Source organism: Salvia hispanica, chromosome 2, assembly GCF_029641045.1.
Source record: "Salvia hispanica isolate PSC_SH4W2 chromosome 2, Shi_PSC_v1, whole genome shotgun sequence".
Classification (NCBI taxonomy): Eukaryota; Viridiplantae; Streptophyta; class Magnoliopsida; order Lamiales; family Lamiaceae; genus Salvia; species Salvia hispanica.
The window spans coordinates 11862501-11880293 of NC_142693.1; the positions used below are offsets into that span (position 1 = coordinate 11862501).

General features: G+C 35.4%; 2 protein-coding genes across 3 annotated transcripts in view; one reads left to right on the forward strand and one right to left on the reverse strand.

Annotated features, from left to right (window-relative positions):
• Positions 1 to 4618, forward strand: part of LOC125200551 (ethylene-responsive transcription factor ABR1-like) — a 6473-nt gene extending 1855 nt beyond the window's left edge. The window contains exons 2-3 of the mRNA XM_048098199.2: positions 3532 to 3833; positions 4093 to 4618. Of these exons, the coding sequence (XP_047954156.2) occupies positions 3532 to 3833; positions 4093 to 4436 (646 nt within the window). The 3' untranslated portion in view covers positions 4437 to 4618. The remainder of the gene's footprint in view (positions 1 to 3531; positions 3834 to 4092) is intronic.
• Positions 4619 to 4642: 24 nt separating this feature from the next.
• On the reverse strand, positions 4643 to 8125 carry LOC125200550 (26S proteasome non-ATPase regulatory subunit 12 homolog A-like). Of its 2 annotated transcripts, XM_048098198.2 has the most exons (11): positions 7974 to 8125; positions 7666 to 7863; positions 7305 to 7412; positions 7117 to 7221; positions 6989 to 7045; positions 6692 to 6888; positions 6221 to 6320; positions 5977 to 6089; positions 5739 to 5892; positions 5517 to 5594; positions 4643 to 5097 (listed from the first exon to the last, which is right to left on the reverse strand). In XM_048098198.2, the coding sequence occupies exons 1-11, from the start codon at positions 7974 to 7976 to the stop codon at positions 4873 to 4875; spliced, it is 1338 nt and encodes a 445-aa protein (XP_047954155.1). In that variant the 5' UTR covers positions 7977 to 8125; the 3' UTR covers positions 4643 to 4872. The 2 variants fall into 2 exon arrangements, with proteins under 2 accessions (XP_047954155.1, XP_088922066.1); XM_089065940.1 differs by lacking the exon at positions 7974 to 8125 and having other exon boundaries at positions 7666 to 7872.
• Between the last annotated feature and the right edge of the window lie 9668 nt (positions 8126 to 17793).

Here is a 17793-nt window from a genome sequence, read left to right on the forward strand (position 1 = left end):
CATAATGCACTCTAGGTGTTTGGTGATATTCTCCAGTTGGGAATTAGTTGTTAAGAGTTAGATTCAAGATTTAGCTATCCCTTTTTTCATGTCAACTATGCACATATAATGTCAACTACATATATAATCTATGTCAACTACACACATATAATGTTAACTATGTGTACAATCCATGTCAACTACATATATATAATGTCAACTACATATACAATTCATGCCAACTACACACATATAATGTCAACTACATTTACAATTCATGTCAACTATACACATACAATGTCAACTATGTGTACAATCCATGTCAATTACATATACATGTTAACTAAAATGTTGTTGTTGACATAATAGTTGACAAGTTGACATAAATAACGTTTGTTGTTGACATCGTAGTTGACATAATGTCTCTGTAGTTGACATCGCGCGAAAATGACAATTATAACCCCTAGTTGACATAATGTCTCTGTTGTTGACATCGCGTGAAAATTATGCATGAGTGGCTGAAAATGTATCTTAGGCCTAAAAATCTCAACCTAACATGACCATATACACTATATTTTTGTTTGGTTTTATGTGTGCCTTTATTTTCGTCCATACAAAAAGACAAAAATATCAAGGATGTGAAGTCCAACCAATGAAGTGGCAAACTCAAAATTAAGTATTTGTATCATTGTAAGACCAGGTCAATGAATCCATTATTCTGATTTTATTTTGGCATTGGTAGTGGAAATGCCATTTATATAATATACTTAATACATTTTGCCTTTTCTTTTCTTTGGTTGTGTATTTTTCTTCCTCTTTTTGTCCCATTACCACTTGGTCATTCATATGTTAATCAATATTTTAATTTCATTAAATAAAAAAGTTCTATAAGAAAAATCAAGAAAGGTGATTGTGGTGAAAGATTTAAATTTAACTTAGCAAATGAAGATTTTTGTATTTATACATTTCCTCTCTTAGCAATAAATTTCAAAAATGCCGATTCGGTTTGGTGAAATATTTAAATTCCCGATAAGGTAGGGTGAAGAATAGTCTACTCTACAGACCATGCTACTTGATAAAAACTAGTCGGGGTGAAGGAAAGTCAATTATTTTACTTTTGGTTTTTACTTAAACGTCAAAACTCTTGAATAAAGATATTATATACTAGTATCAAATTGCATAAATGGGTTTGAACAATTTTAACCATTATTTATGGCATGATGGTGATTTATACCCCTAGTGGTCTTGAATTCTGACTTTTGACAACCAAATTTGTATCCATTGAAGAATCTAAGTACGTGTAGGAGTATTTGTGTTTGATGTTATACAGTATTTGTGCTTGTTACTAGCATTTCAAAATTTCCAGCACTAATTTCAAAATTTCCAGCACTAATTTCAAAAGTTAGTGTGTTGATCAATGTTGTACATTTAACATCTGAAGTTCACAAAGAAAAACTACCAAAAATTTATCATTTGCGGACATAAAAATTGAGACGCAATTACTAATATTTGGAAATTTTTAAAAATAACCATAATTTAATTCGCAAAAGAAAGCATCCCTAAGTGTATGGTAAATTATCTTAATCTTTTACTTCCTATGTCCCTGATTAAGAGTCACACTTTTCCATTTCGGTTCGTCCTCAATTAAGAGTCACACTTCATTTTTACCATAAATAGTAAGTAGGTCTCACATTCCACTAACTCAATTCACTCACATTTTATTATAAAACCAATATAAAAAAATGGGTCTCACATTCCACTAACTTTTTCAACCAACTTTTCTTTATATTTTTAAAACTCGTGTCCGGTTAAAGTGTGACTCTTAATCGAGGACGGAGGGAGTACTTTTTTTAGGACGCTTTTATGTGTCCACTTATTTTGTTAGGGACACTAACAATAATGACACTTTATGAAGCGTTGGTAATATAGCTAGACACATAACTTAGCGTCCTTAATAGTACTCTCTCCGTCCTATAAAAGTATGTGCTCTTTCCATTTTAGTCCGTCCTACATACTCCATTTTTGGAAAGTTATCCCAATTTGTTACCCATATATAGGGATATCAATCGGGTCGGCACACCGGGTTTCGGGCCAACCCTATTCGGGTTGCGGGTCAATCGGGTGCGGGCTAGTCGGGTTGAGATTTCTTTCGGGTTATAAAAGTTCAACCATAACCCTAAAAGCTCGGGTTTCGGACTATCCCAGTGGATTAATCGGGTTACTACCGATAATATCCCAGTGAAATTTTAATGCATGTTTTAGAAATTTAAATAATTTTTTAGTGAATTTGAGGTTTTTAATTTATTTATCAATTATTATATTAATAAAAGTCAAATATATAATTTGTATATTTAACATAAAAATTAAAAGTTATTTTTTAGTTATCTATATTATAAAATTGATCAATGAAGTGTCGAAATATGAATAAAAAATAGAATAATAGAAATTTTATTGGGTTTTCGCGCAAGCCCATCGGATTTTCGGGTCTAGCCCCAACGGGTTACGGGTTAATCAGGTGCGGGCAAATCGGGTTTTAATTTTATCGCCTATAAATTTCCAACCTACCCTGTAAATTTGGTGGGCTATTATGGCCAGCCCACGGGTTGCGGGCTACACTGACATCCCGACCATATACATTAACTTATTTACAACTTATACCATCATTAAACACTACTAATAATGTGGGTCTCACTATCCACGAACACTGCTTTAACTACCATTCTCCTTTTCTTTCTTACTTTATAAATTGTCTTAATTCTCGTGTCATATTAATCGCCCATATTTTTATAGAACGAAAGGAATATTAAAAAGTGTTCTTACCCGATTTTCCGTGAAATAACTATCTTGAGTTATGAGTTGGGTACCAAGAATGAAATATTGTTGGTTTGAAAACCAATTTTATAGTTGTTTTAAGGTCGAAAGTAACAAAATGAGAAAGAAAATAACAATAAAAAGTTAAAAAAATAGTACTACTATACAACAAACAATATAAAGTTATTTCTACAATCTTCTCACTTCTATTTTGATCTATCCTATAAATATAATCTATTTTTACTTTTGGTATTCTATTTATCATAATGAGACGGACTTCATTCTCAACGAACATATTCCAATAACTTTTTCTTTCCATTTATCTTACTTTACTAGTTATGTACATTACAGACGTGTCATCTCAAATATTATTTTTTATAGAACGAAGGAAAAATAATTTTCTTAAATTTTGTGTAAAACAATTCCTAAACTATAATAACGGGACAAGGGGAGGAATTAGTAATAGTAGTACTTATATACTACATCCTATAAAATAAAATATTAAGTGAGGCGGCGGTGGAGATGTCGGCTCCGCCAATCTCCGCCGACAGATAAAATATGTGAAACCGTGTATTGAGCTCAGTTCTTATTCCCCTAACTTTTTATCGTGTGTGTATTCAGTTCACACCTCACCCTGACCCTTCACAGTTGACCCTCAACTTCTCTTTAATTCCACTATTTTCGTTGGCATATAAAAGAATTCACTTCTCTACTCTACATATATATACTCCTATGATTGAGATATAGTACTACTACATTTACCAAAATTTCTATTTATTCTTTGAAGGTGGCGAATTCAAGAAAAAATGTAGGTGAAAAAAGGGAGAGAATTAATGATTTATTTGATGATGATATTAGCAATGCCTTGGTTTCTGGATTTAGTCGAGAGAGAGAGATGTCAGCTATGGTGTCAGCTCTGGCTCACGTGGTGGCCGGCGGCAATGAGGTAGTGGTGGCGCCAGATGGTGCATGCAAAAGGGGACGTGATGAGGAATCTATCGTCGGACGATATACTCATTCTTCTGTTGGAATCTCTAAATTAGGTAATTATTTGCAACCATTTATTTACTAAAAGCATCACACAATAAAGTTTTTCTTTTATCATATTGTATTTGATTTAGCAGCCAAAAAAATCATATGCGGATGTCACTTTATAAGTTGAACGATGTCGTCTAATTAGATTTTTTTTATTAAAAAAGAAAATGATAAAATTAGATAGTTTTGTCTTTTTTTTTTAAAATATAAGAGGGACTATCATACTCAATAATAATAGGAAGAAGTAACAAACTCATCATGAGACAGGCACAGCAGCGGGTACAAGCATCATAGCATCATCAGCAGCAGCAATCTACAGCTACACTCCCACAATTTCACAAGAAAATGAAGCAGATCCATCGTCAAGAAGATACAGAGGCGTGCGGCACCGGCCATGGGGAAAATGGGCAGCTGAAATCCGCGACCCATTCAAGGCGGCCCGAGTCTGGCTCGGCACCTTCGACAAGGCAGAGGACGCCGCCCGGGCCTATGACAAGGCAGCCCTCCATTTCCGCGGCAGCAAGGCCAAACTCAACTTCCCCGAAAACGTCAGGCTCATCCATGCCGAGTGGACGCCACCTGAACCAATTGTTCACAGCCGGCCTCAATAATCGGAGGGCAGCCAGAGCAGCAGTGATGGAGCTCAGTTTTCTTGGGATTACAGAAAACAGACTTCGTCTAGTTGATCACGAAGAGAATGTTTTTGGGCTTTCCTTTCTTTCTCGTTTCATTTTATTAGGAAAAAAGATAACTTACGGAATTGATTTAAGAGAAGCAACAATAATTTCCTAAATCATACGAGCTGTAAGATCTTGAATTTTCAGAATGAAACATCAATAATTTGTGATATTAAATGAAACTGCAAATTAAGCATACAAGTAACATACTTCGACTCAAAACAATGAATGAATCGATTGAAAACTAGAAGGATTAAATGTCAAAAGCCGAATATAGAGGGATGATGATCACGGCCCAAAATCCTACCTTCCACGGATTAATTTGTGTAGCCATTTTTCCTATCATATAATTTTGGAATAAGCAACTTGCTCAACTTTTCAAACTCAGCGCAGCTTTGTGGACCATTGTCTCCTTGTGAATTTGGTGGCAGCTCTTCTCCACGAGGTCGAGTAGCTTCTCCAAGTTCGATGACCACAAGTTCAGGATATCGTTGCTGTCCTTAGCTGCTTGGAAACAGATCAGACCTAGAGGTCTGTCAATCTTTGCCACTAGTGCTTTGGAGACGACCATGTCTGAGAGATGTTTCTCGGTTTCCTGTGATAATAAAGAGAGTTTAGTGAACTGAGGTGGTTTGTGGATAGTTATGAATCATGGAGTAAGCTGCTGTTCCGCAACAGTATTGGAACATGACAGAGCCAGAAATAATAGAATATCCAGAATCACTAAGAAGATAATGATAAACAATCGAACATAAGAAACCAATACTCTCTTGATAATTAATGAGGATAATGTTTGTTGAAAATATAACCACAGACCGGAAGGGCAGAAAGAAAATTGAGTTGAGACATCATTTGCAGAAAGGCAAAGCAAACTAAACTAGAATAGAAATTTTTTTGGCTTGTTAAATTAGCTCATGTCAAACATAGTTGCACAAGTAATAGCTTAATAATCAAAACATTGGGTAACCATCAAACAATATCTAAGGATCTTTCATAAATATAATGCAGACTGACCTGGACTGTGAGGCATAATAGATCTGCAAGTCTCTTCAAGGTTATCCGTGAATAGTACTTAGAGACGACAAGGATGTTCTGCAAGGAATACAAATTCACAGTTACATGTACACATATAATAAATAGATCTAAACCAATATAATCAACAGAAGATTAACATCATTAGAGGAAACAGTAAATGTACATCACAATTTATAAGGAACTGGTTTATAGAAGCAGTACATGTTCTATTACTCTGAGTTTCAAATCCTCAGCTGCCTTTTCACCCAAAGAACCACCAAGCATGTCCTTTTCCTTTGCAAACTCATTTTCGAATGTGCCCCACAGAGCCGTCCATTGAATAACCTCCATGGTAACCAGTTGTTTCAAAAGTAACCTATCGGTAAGGATAAACTTATATCATAACCACAAGAGTTATAAAAGGTGGTAGGAAAAACCATGCAAACTATAAATAGCTAACCTGAAATGAGGAATTTCTGACAGGTTCTTATCCTCCAGGGTTGAGTTAAGAAGGCTAGATTGCATAGGATCATGAGGAGACAATACCAAATACCAGCAAATTTTTCTAAGAACCTGCAGGAAATAAGATAAAAGTTAGCAACAGATAGCAGAAACACAGATCACAAGACATTTTTAATTGCTAGAGATGATAATTCAAAGCAATCACAAATGAATAAAACACTCTGGAAAACAAAAGATCATACCGGTATCCACTGGGCTGAGTCTTCTTTCACAGAGGGGATATCATATATTGACTTGTAACATCGGCATATTTCAAGGTAATCATTGTTGTGAGAGTAATACCTAGAAATGTTGAAAGTCAATCAGATTATACCTACACTTGTGTATATACATGATAAAGATGGATTCACTCCTTGGAGGAGGATGGGAGGAGGAATCAGAGACTGTAAACTTTTGAGGAAGCAAGTAATAAATTTTGTTCAAGCCCAAAAGCATCCCTACATTCACCAAAATCCATCACTGGGAATGAATGATGATATTTAATGGCTACAGGCTGCAACGAAACCTGCACGCTACCTCCCTTTGGCTATATGTTTGTGTGTATGACTATGCATATCTCATGAGCCCTTATGCACGAATTATATATGATGGCAAAAGTAGCATGGTCCCCACTGATAACAAAATGGTGGATCAAAAGAAGGAATGGTGGATACCTAATCATTAACTGGTAGTAGATCCGCTTCAACTCCAATAGAGATGGGATATCAGCAGGAGCCTCTTCAACAATGCTTTCACCTTCTTTAGTTTTTTTCTTTTCTTTTGATGGGTCAGCCTCAAAAACTCTAGGACTTATCTTTCTTGAGAGTATTTGAGCACGAACATAGTCTTGGCGGTCCAAACATAAACGGACCTATGGAATGCAAAAGACAGAAACCCTTCACCATCAGCCAAACACAAAATTGAGAAAAGACACCCATCACAGATGGAGAAAAATGAAAACTTTAACCTACTTGCTCAAGTATGAAAGCTATTTTTTCAGTTTTTGCCATGGCTCCAAATGTTTCTACCTGCCGCACAAATCTGTTAGAGAACTCCTGAAGAAGTTAAAAAACCTAGTGCATAAGAGAAAACAACTCACCGCAACTTCTTGCATTAAATCTGCAGCCTCAGCTATATGTCCTTGTTCTTCCTTAATCTTTGCAAGTTTCTTAATGAGGCGAGCTCTCTCTATCTCAACGTAAATCTGTCAGCAAATTATGCAACACATTAGACATCCAAGTCCTCAAAATAGAGATAAATTTGAATGGGTATCAGGACATGAATCACCTTCCCAGCCGATACACTGTTGAGTGTCTTAATAAGCTCAATTTTAGTATCAATATCTGGAGTCTGATCAATATATTGCATTGCTTGTTGAACCATGGCTTGTACAGCCTGCATAAGCCAAACAGGACAAACTTCAGACAGCAAAAAGACTCCCAGAAACATCACTTATCAAGTCATCTACGAGTTCAAAAGGGCTGATAAAACTCTCACACACAAACAACTGTTTCAACTTCGTATTACAAAATGCTAAATACAAAAAATAAGTCAAAGCAGGAGAAAATGCATACGATTGCATCTTAGCTCAAACCAAATGAATCTAGAAGCAAAAAAAGGAAAAACTAAAATGTGAAAATAAGGAAACCTGTTTCAACTGTCCACGGCGCTTGGAAATGAGAAGAATCTGCTCGTTGAGTGCCTGCCAAGCGCCGGCTTCGTAGCATAGCTGCAGAATATCGGTGGCGGCCTTCCGAGTGCCGGCGACGTCGCCAACTTGCCTCATCTGCTTCTCCACATTGAGCAGCGACTCAATTTTGGCCTCCAAACTGCCAGCTCCATCAGCCTGCAACATCGAGCCAATGAATCTCCGAAATTACACCACGAGATCAACAATTGGGTAGAAAAACTGAATTGGCAGAAGCTGATTGAAAATTAGGTTATGTGACAGGTTACCATTTCGATGGAAGTGATTCGACTTTTAGATTTGTCGTGCAATCCGCTGGAGGTAAAACCCTAGGAAGAGAAATTGGGGATATTTGGGATTTCAGAGTGTTGAATTCTTGTTCAAGTCACGCGATACTCCAAATGACGACGCATAGATTAATTTATGCAGCTATATTTAGAGCGTCTCCGGTGGCGCTCCTCTCAAAACTGTCTGCTACATCATCACTAGCTCTTTCATTCCACTGTCACATCACTAGAACTTCCCACTAGAACTTTCCGCAATTATTCAATCTACGAACTTATAATTTACGGAATTAAAATGTCGACACGGAATACAGGAAAATTCGAAAACTTCATTAAAAAAAGTACATAATTAAAAAAAAATTACATAATTTTAAAAAAAAATTACATTATTTAAAAATACAATTACATAATACCCTCGGCTCTCACTCCTCCTCGTCCTCGTCCCCGTCGCCCATGCCACTGCCGCCTTCGACGTGCCCGCCCCCAATCTCGACGCCATAATCATCAATGGGTGGCATTCCTAAATCGCGCCGACATTGATCGACCACATCCTTGCACAGCCTTTTGAACACAGGATCGTGGGTGTTAAACCACTTACTCGTGCTCTGCATCAGGGTCTTTGTTAGCTGCGCGCGGGCGAGACGGTCATTACCTGGGTCTTCTGGGGCCTCCGATTCGACCTTGTAGGACCCGCTGCCGCTTTCCCTCACCATCCGCTGCGCAGCCTTTTACCCCATCGGGCGACGACGACAGCGAGAGTCTGTTCGTGGTAGCGGGGCCACTTCCTCGGCTTCGGGGAGCTCGTGCGAACCAGCACTGCTGCTGTACTCACCGAAAGAGTTGATCTTCGTCCGCTTCCAGCCCGAGTCGACACTCACAGCAAACTTTTGCGATTCCCTGACCACGAGAAAGGCCTCCCATTGGTCAAACTCTTTGAACTTCAATTCTTTGTCGGGGTACTAGGCCAAGGCTCGTCTCTTCACATCATCCTCAGACATGCCGCTGGTTGCCATGCGTATGTTGTTTTGGTAGAGGGCGGCAAAACGACTGAGCTTAGGCCTCAACCGAAGCCACTGTTTCCGGCATTGCTCGGAAGTGCGAGGCTTCGCCCCAGACGGTTTGCATATGCGGTAGGCCTCACTAATGCGAAGCCACAATCGGTCAACATACTGGTTCGGCCCGACATATGGATCCTCTACTACATCGACCCAGGCCTTCGCAAGCGCGACATTTTCCCACACGGTCCAGATCGTCCTCCTCTCCTCCGCCTCATCCTCACCTTCTTCCTCTGCCCCCGTGTTCGAGGAAGAGCCCGAGACTTTGCCCTTGCCCCTACCTCCGCCTCTGGTCTTGCCCTTATCTTTGCTCCTGCCCCTTGCAGCAAGCTCCGCCTCATCGGGAGTCTCATGGATCGGCGATAGCCCCAACTCCGCTCCTAGCTCCTCAAAAGAGAAAGTCTCGATGCCGGCGTACTGAGTCTCCGGAACAGTACTAGGTGAATCGTCGGCCAACAAATCTATATATGGGCGATAGACAGATTCCCTAGGCGTCCTCGGGCTCCTGTGCTGCATTGACCCACCCACCGCCTTATTTGGCGGCGTACCGCCCATCCCCACTGCCCCGGGCATCATCCCACCCACCCCCGCCATATTTGACGGCATACCGCCCATCCCCGCTGCCCCTGGCATCATCCCACCCACCCCCGCCATATTTGACGGCGTACCGCCCATCCCCGCTGCCCCGGGCATCATCCCATCCATCTGACTCATCCACTGGAACATATTGTAGAACATTTGGGGACTCATCCCCGTCATCCCCGCCATTCCGCCATTTGGGGATTCATCCCCTCCATCTGGGGATTCATCCTCGCAAAGTTTCCCTCTGTTCCGGTGGGAATCGTGGGTGTGTTTCCTCTGCTCATGGTGGGGGAATTCTTATTGTACTCCATTGTAGTAGAAATGAAATTTGTAGATTTAGAGAGAGAAACTTGTCAACACAAGTGGTGTGAATGAAATGAAGTTCAACGAGCCCTATTTATAGAGTTTTTTTTTTAAATATATAAAAAACGGACGTCTGAACGGGACATCCGAGTGTCGCCACAACGGCGGACGTCCGCCCGCCCGTGGGGAGGACGGGCGAGCCCATGCGACGGGCGCGGGCGCCCTTCGGAGCCACTACGGCGGACGTCCGGTCGGACGTCGGCGACGTCCTACCGGGATATCCGCCATTGGAGACGCTCTTATTTCATGATTTTCATCCCATTTTCTCACCTAATTTATTTTGCTATGATTCAATCTCTGATAAGCTTTACTATACTATAGGGTATTTATTGGTCACATAGATGCGTTATATTGCTAACTATTTAAGCTGCTAACTCTGCTAATTCATTAATATAATGTATTAAAAATGTTAACATAATGACATCAAAATGTCAACATATACTTCCTCCGTCCGCGAATAGGAGTCCCGTTTTCCCATTTTAGTCCGTCCGCGAATAGGAGTCCCAATTCATTTTTACCATAAATGATAATAGGGTCCCACCTTCCACTAAATTATTTCACTCACATTTCATTTAAAACTAATATATACAAGTGAGACTTTTATTCTACTAACTTTTATTCCACTCACTTTTCTTAACATTTCTTAAAATTCGTATCGCTCATAAATGGGATTCCTAAAGGCGGACGGGGGGAGTAATATCAACACATTATATTGAAGTTCAACAAAATTATGTATTGACATTTTAATACACTGCGTTGATGAGTTAGCAAGTTAGCAACTTAAAAAAGTTGGCAATTTGATCACACTCCTGGTCCCCAAATATATAATTTTGGCATAAATATTTATCACTCCTTCCCTTTCTTAAATATAAAAGCTTTTAAAACTACATATGTTTTAATATAAAATTAATTAAGAAAGAAACTAAAAAGAAAAAATATGTTAAAGCATATCCAAGAAAGGGTAAATGGAGAGGTAAAGATAAATAACTACTACTACTACTATTACTATATTTACCTCTTCTTCATAAAAATTCATGCTCTAATGGAAATGGTATTTGATGAAGTATTATATCTTCTTTCATTTGAAAAAAGGTGTTTTTATCTCTTCTTGATACAAAAGATAAAAATTGGTTATTTTTATTTTTCTTTTAATTTACTTTTTTATTGACTTTTTAAGAACGTACAATTACCTTTTTGAGAAGATAATAAATATATATTTTCGATTTATTTTCTAAAAAAAAAAAAGAAATTATACCTTCTCAAATGTATTGGCATATATATTATGTGTGCGCGACTGTGCGCAATGTGTATTGTGTTTCCACAATTTCTGACTATGATAACTTTTTAATATTTTTAAAACATAAGTATTTATATTTTTCAAGAAAATTACTTTACATTGTTTTTATAATTAGAACAATATGAAATTGTCTTTACCTAAATTATTCTATTAATTTATTTATTTTGACTTAAAGTAAATTGTCGTTACGATGTATTTAATTCTTGAATTTTCGATCTATTTATATTTACATGTTTCATTCTTTTATTTTTAATAAAATAATTTGGTGCGTTGTTATTCAAATTCTGTCCTAGTCGAATTCATGTGTTCACAAAGTCTCCTTCTCAGGAGTGGATATAAGTGCTCCTTGAACAACAGACCCGTGTTGTTTACTGTACACCATTAGTGCTAATTAGCCATATAACATAACAAAACATAAAAATAATCAACTACGATGACAAATAAAATAAAAAAAACTATACATTGCGACAAAACCAAATGTGATTAAAAGATAAAAAAGTGTATGAAAGTGAACAAAAATGATACTTCTAAGTGTGGTTATTATTCCTATGATTTGTCAAAAAAATAATCTTTCCTTATTCGAACTTGTATCTCTGTATATACCTACAAACACTCACATCGTAGAAGAAAAAATAAGAAACAGAAAAAAGAGAGATTGGCTAATAGTAACTAATAGTATCAGAGAAAAGAGAGAAACGACGTCGTGATCTATCCCATGGAGGTTGCTGCCGCACTTGGAGAGGGATTCCTCACTACATTGCTTTTCAGCGTTACGCCGGCGGATGTCGACCTTTTCTTCGGGCGCAGCAGTGATCCGCCACGTGGATTGAATAATTATTTCGAGAATTTCAAAAATTGGAGCGAGCAATTGCCGAGAAAGGGAGGGGAGAAGGGGAAAACCCTACCCGAAAACCCGACCAATAAGTATCCCGTCGTCGGTGGTGATCGGATTGAAGATAGAGAAGGCGTGCAGGGCTGTTGAGTTCATAATATTGCCATCTCTTCTTTTTTCTGTTTTTTTTGGGCATGCTGCTTATGCAACTAAATAAGTCAGTATGTGTTGTTACATCTTTTAGATTCTGTCGATACTATAAATAATTGTGATTTTTCCATTATTTTACTCCTTATTTTCCACAATAACAGTTTTATTTTGCCATTTTAGTTCATCCCAGAATACTAGTATCTTATTTCACTTTTACTATAAATAATAAATAGGTCTGGTCTCAAATTCCACTAACTCACTCCACTCACATTTTATTATAAAATTAATTTAAAGAAATAGCGTCATATTCCATTAACTTTTTTAATTCACTTTTATTTACATTTCTTAAAATTAGTTACTACAAATGTGATTCTATCATGAGACGGAGTAGTAGTAATTTACAACTGTGTTTTTCTAATTCATTTTTATTTACATTTCTTAAAATTAGTTACCACAAATGTGATTCTATCATGAGACGGAGTAGTAGTAATTTACAACTGTGTTTATACCTCCAATTTTTTTATGTCGACAACCTGTAACCTAAAGCTTTGTGTAGTTCTAGATTTCTAGTTATAGAAAGTTGATCTGAATAATTAGCAAGTTTATAGAACAACTTAATTTATTTCAAACTTCGTTCGTTGTCTTTCAATGCTTTTGAATTGTAATTGTATAAATTCATACTCTCTCTATGTCCCTGAAGAGTATGCACTATTTCATTTTTCGTCCGTCTAAAAGAGTATGAACATTCCAATTTTGGAAACATTCTTCTCTCTAATGGGGTGGAATCCATTCTCCACTAGCAATACTTAAAAAACTTTCTTCATCTCTCTCTCTTACTTTATCAATAATGCATTAAAATCTATGTCAAACTCAACATTCATACTCTTTAGGGACGATGGGAGTATTTAGTATTTAGTATGATTTTATAAGTTAGATTTAGATTAATTACTACTCTCTCTGTCCACAAATGAGGCAAAATAAGGAGAATGAGAAAAAATAAGTAAAGTATAAAAAAGAGAGAAAAAATAGGAAAAGTATGAAAGAAAAATTTTCCACATTAGAAATGAAACTATTTTTTTTGGATATCCAAAAACGGTAAAATGAAACTGTTTTTCGTGAATGGGGGGAAATATTATAGTATTATACTATATATCTCGTATCTTTGAAATTATTAATCATAGTACTATTTTTAAAAATGTTTTTTTTTGAAAGTGTAAATGATGTTATAATTAACTTACAAGAACAACCGACCGCCACCCATCGGCACCACCTTGGCCGACCGACCCGATAGATTTCCGACACAAACTTATCCTACGTAGCGCGCCAGAGGCGTGACTTGATAAAACTCCACTAATTCTGGGTGTTCCACTTCTATCTTTGCTGCGACCCTGGACTTATCACAAACATATAAGTAGCACAAATGAAAACATACAAATCGAATTCAGTGTAAAAGTAGCATTAATTTAACAATTCGAATTGAACCATAAATTTGTCATTTGCCAAGTCACACCTCCGGAAGTATATATGCTACAGCAGAGGTTGTTTTATACTCCCTCCATCCACGAATAAGAGTCTTGTTTTTCCATTTTTGTCCGTTTACGAATAAGAGTCCCGGTTCATAATTACCATAAATGGTAAAGAGACCCCACATTCCACTAACTCATTCCACTCACATATCATTTAAAATTAATATATACGAGTGAGACTCTTATTCCACTAACTTTCTTCCACCCATTTTTTTTAATATTTCTTAAAACCCGTGCAATTTAGAAATGAGACTCTTAATCGTGGACGGAGGGTGTATATGTTAATTGTGTCAATTATCCAGGTCACATTTGATACAAGGTGCTCGTATCGGTAATTGGCGACGAGTGATCGCCGGAGGATTGGTGGTTCGTTATATTTACATATTTCATCCTTCATAAAAAAAATACTTCGATTGGCTGTTATTCAAAGTTTTTTCGATGGTCTCCTTCTCGGTAGTGGATCCTATGATGTGTGCTCACCATTAGGTATAAAACGGTGTCGTTTGACATGACATTATGCAATTTTGTAATTAATTTTTAGTATTTATTTCACACACTACTTCCTAAGTTTAATTGCAGATAGTACAAACTTAGGAAATAGTGTATGAAATATTGAATGATTGTTTCCCTATTGATTTCATTTGGTCTCTCCCTTTTTCTACCATTTAAATAGTTTTTGCTTTGATATATAGTTATCATATAATACTAGTAGTTTTACTTTGAGCATTCATTAGTTTCTAATGACTTAGTAGCATTACTCTTCGTGTATATATTGGGCTTTACCATTATTTTCTTTTAGTAGTAACATATTTTTCAAAGTTTCTCCAATTGACTTGAATTCATAAATGATTTGACCAAGTATCTATATTAAAAAATTTAAATCTGTTTTGAATATTTCTACAGCCAGTCTTTCGTGTGACAAGGATGATTTAAAACTTGAGTTTAGGTCTACTGTTGATTGAATTAATGTTTTGACTAATAATTATCGACGAAAATAGGAAACGAAATTAAAAGAAAATGAATAAGTAAACAAAATTTCCTTTCAATCCAAAAGTAGACTCTAAAAATTACCATTTTTTTAACCTTATAGATTTATAGGCACAATAATATATAGTGTATATTATTGTTAGCTTATTCAAGATTCAATTCAACATTGAACACCGAAAGAGATTTTTTCATACCCCTAATAGAATAAAATGAACTAATGAACATTATCAATTTTATTTGTTTATTAGAATAACACTAAAACTCTTTGTACGTAGTCAAAGTTTGCATAACTAATATTAAATATTCTTTTTATTCGTAATACAATTATTATATTTAATCAAATTATTAAGTATTTTGTCTGATCATCCGCGGCAGTGTTAATTTCCCTCTTAAATAAAAGAGTGAACTACGTTAATAGTCTATAATCTTGTCGAAAAGCACACCAATGAATCTTATCCGGGGCAATGATCTTTAAAAAAAATTTATAGCCTTTTTAGTCCCTAAAAATTACATTTTTGGTACATGTCGTTTTTTATACCCCTCTATATTTGAAAAATCCCCTAAATACCATGGAGGGCATTTTTGGTCTTTGGAAATCACAATTTTGGCACCTCTTCAGTCTTGCAATTTTTTTGGACATATTAAAAGCATCTTTTCTGACAGAAAAAATTTACATTTCTAGTACACTAGTTAATATATACTTTTACAACATAAAACATTTTCTTTTGAATTATAATTCACTTAATTTTTTTCAATAATTACTTAAATAACGTAGAAATTGAGTTTTATAACAAAAAGTTACTTTAGTTAACTAAAATATTAATATTAAAAATTTTACTTGTAAGAGTTTGATTTAATTTATGGTAGATATAATTTTACTTAAATTTTAATTATTATACTTAAAAAATATTTTTTTACTATACTATATTTTAACTACCATAATTAAAATATTTTTTTTTCACTTAAGTATAGTAACATTTAAAAATTTAAGTAACATTTTATAAGTAAAAAATTACTATAATTCATTATAATATTTTTCTTTCTCAAATTTTAAAAAAATTAAATTTTTTAAGTAAAAGTAAATCTCACATGCAAAAAGAATTTTCTATAATTCACTTTAATATTTTTATTTAAAAAAGTTACTATTAGATTTAATTTTTTTCGGTATCGACTGAGTTTTACAATGTATAATATTTAATTTTAAAAATAAATAAAGTACAATTAAATTATTTTTTAAGGCTATATTTATTTTGAAACACATAATGACAATAAACTATTTTAAGTAACTAAAATTACAAAAATAGTATACTAATATTTAAGGTCCAAAATGCCCTCAAATATTAAAAATTCACAATTTTTGTACCCGAGTTCTTTTAGTCTTATCGTATCAAAAATGCTATAAAAAAGTTTTAAGGACCATTTATGTATTTTTCGACAAGATCAGAAACTATTTGGGTAGTTCACTCTAAACAAAATCATTCATATACAACATCGACATTGAAATATGCGAAAATGGAAATTAAATTTTTTTGGTCATGCTTTTCGGTTTCCTATAATACGGAGTAGTAATTAAAAAGTATACTCCTATTAAAACTTTCATTATTACTGTTTTTTTATTAACGCCGCCGATTTAAATTTAGAAATTTCAAGATCAAGATTGTCACATGTTCTTTTTATTCGAAAATGCAAGCTAAATAAGACGTACAAATTGGAATGACAAAAGCGTATAGTGATCCAAACATTTCACAACTTTCTCAATAAAATTCTAAATCAAAATACAAATTAACGTCACTTTATAGTAATTTAACAAATCTCCAAACCTCCTAATTTGCCGTAGTTTATGAATATTAATCTTATAACACTGACATCGAACAAAATCATGATCTTCAAATTTTACTTATAATATTTATCAGAAATTATATTTTGAATATAAAATTACAAACTAAATTGCATGTAAGTTGTAACTCTGCCAGTGACAAGTATGCAATAGATACATCCGATTCAGAATAAAACATATGTAAAAGAATCCATTTCTTTAATTTCATTACAAATTCCTACTTCCAACATAAGAGCTGCTAATCTCTCTCCCTCCTTGTATAGTTGTATCGACATTTATTCTTTACTACAGTATTTGCTAAAAGCAATTTTTTTAAAAAATCTACACCCATAAAAAAGAATGAAAAGAATACAAATTACTACTACATTTTAGTTGATTCATGGACCAAACTAAAAAAAAAAAATCAATTATCTTGTTGTTGTTGATGGTATTGTTAGTTTCGACATTGTGTCGCTTTTACTTAGCGATGCCAAACCGAGCCATTTGCTTTGGGTAAGCCACCGACGGATGGGATTGACCGGCAAAGTTTCGGCTACCGACCGAGGCAGTGCATGGCTTCCCTCCACCCCCGGAGACCCACGTGCAGCCGCTAGGCGCGGGAGGCCCGGTCGGTCGCCCCCGTTGGAAGGAAGGCAGTAGTAGATTTGTGCCCCTCTTCGTTATCCATTGCTCCTCATCTTCATCTAGAATTCGAGTCGCTTGATACGGTTGTACCATAAGCAAAAAAACTAGTACCGTGATGGCTAAAAATGTAACAAACCTCATCTTGGTATTGGATGTAGAATATTAGCTATGTGAAAATACAAATTGTGGGTTTTGGAAATTGGATTGGTGTTGAATTTTGATATGTGATGTTTTTGGGAGTGTGTTGTGTGTGTATTTATAGGGCATGTAAGAGTGGAAAAGTTTGCCATACACGTAGGTTTGAATTTGATCGCTGACCAAAGGATTTTCACATGAGATAAGAGGAATTGAATTGGTCGTTTTATTGAAAGAAACGGTTTTTTATTATTATATTATATAGTTTTGATGGAATAATATATGTTTGCCACAAAGTTGACAAGTATATATTTCGTATGCCCCTTTTTTTATTGCTCCGGTAAAAGTTATAACAAGTCAATAAAAATTATTGACAAACATAATTCGAAATTTTCATATTTTCATAAATATTTTTTT

Excerpts from the sequence above, each read along its gene's own strand:
- LOC125200550 (XM_089065940.1), bottom strand. The coding sequence starts at position 7,872 with ATGTTGCAGGCTGATGGAGCTGGCAGTTTGGAGGCCAAAATTGAGTCG. Across the intron at positions 5,595-5,738 it reads AACTCAGAGTAATAGAACAT|AACATCCTTGTCGTCTCTAA; the intron begins GTACTGCTTCTA and ends TATTCCTTGCAG. Across the intron at positions 5,098-5,516 it reads TATTATGCCTCACAGTCCAG|GAAACCGAGAAACATCTCTC; the intron begins GTCAGTCTGCAT and ends TTATTATCACAG.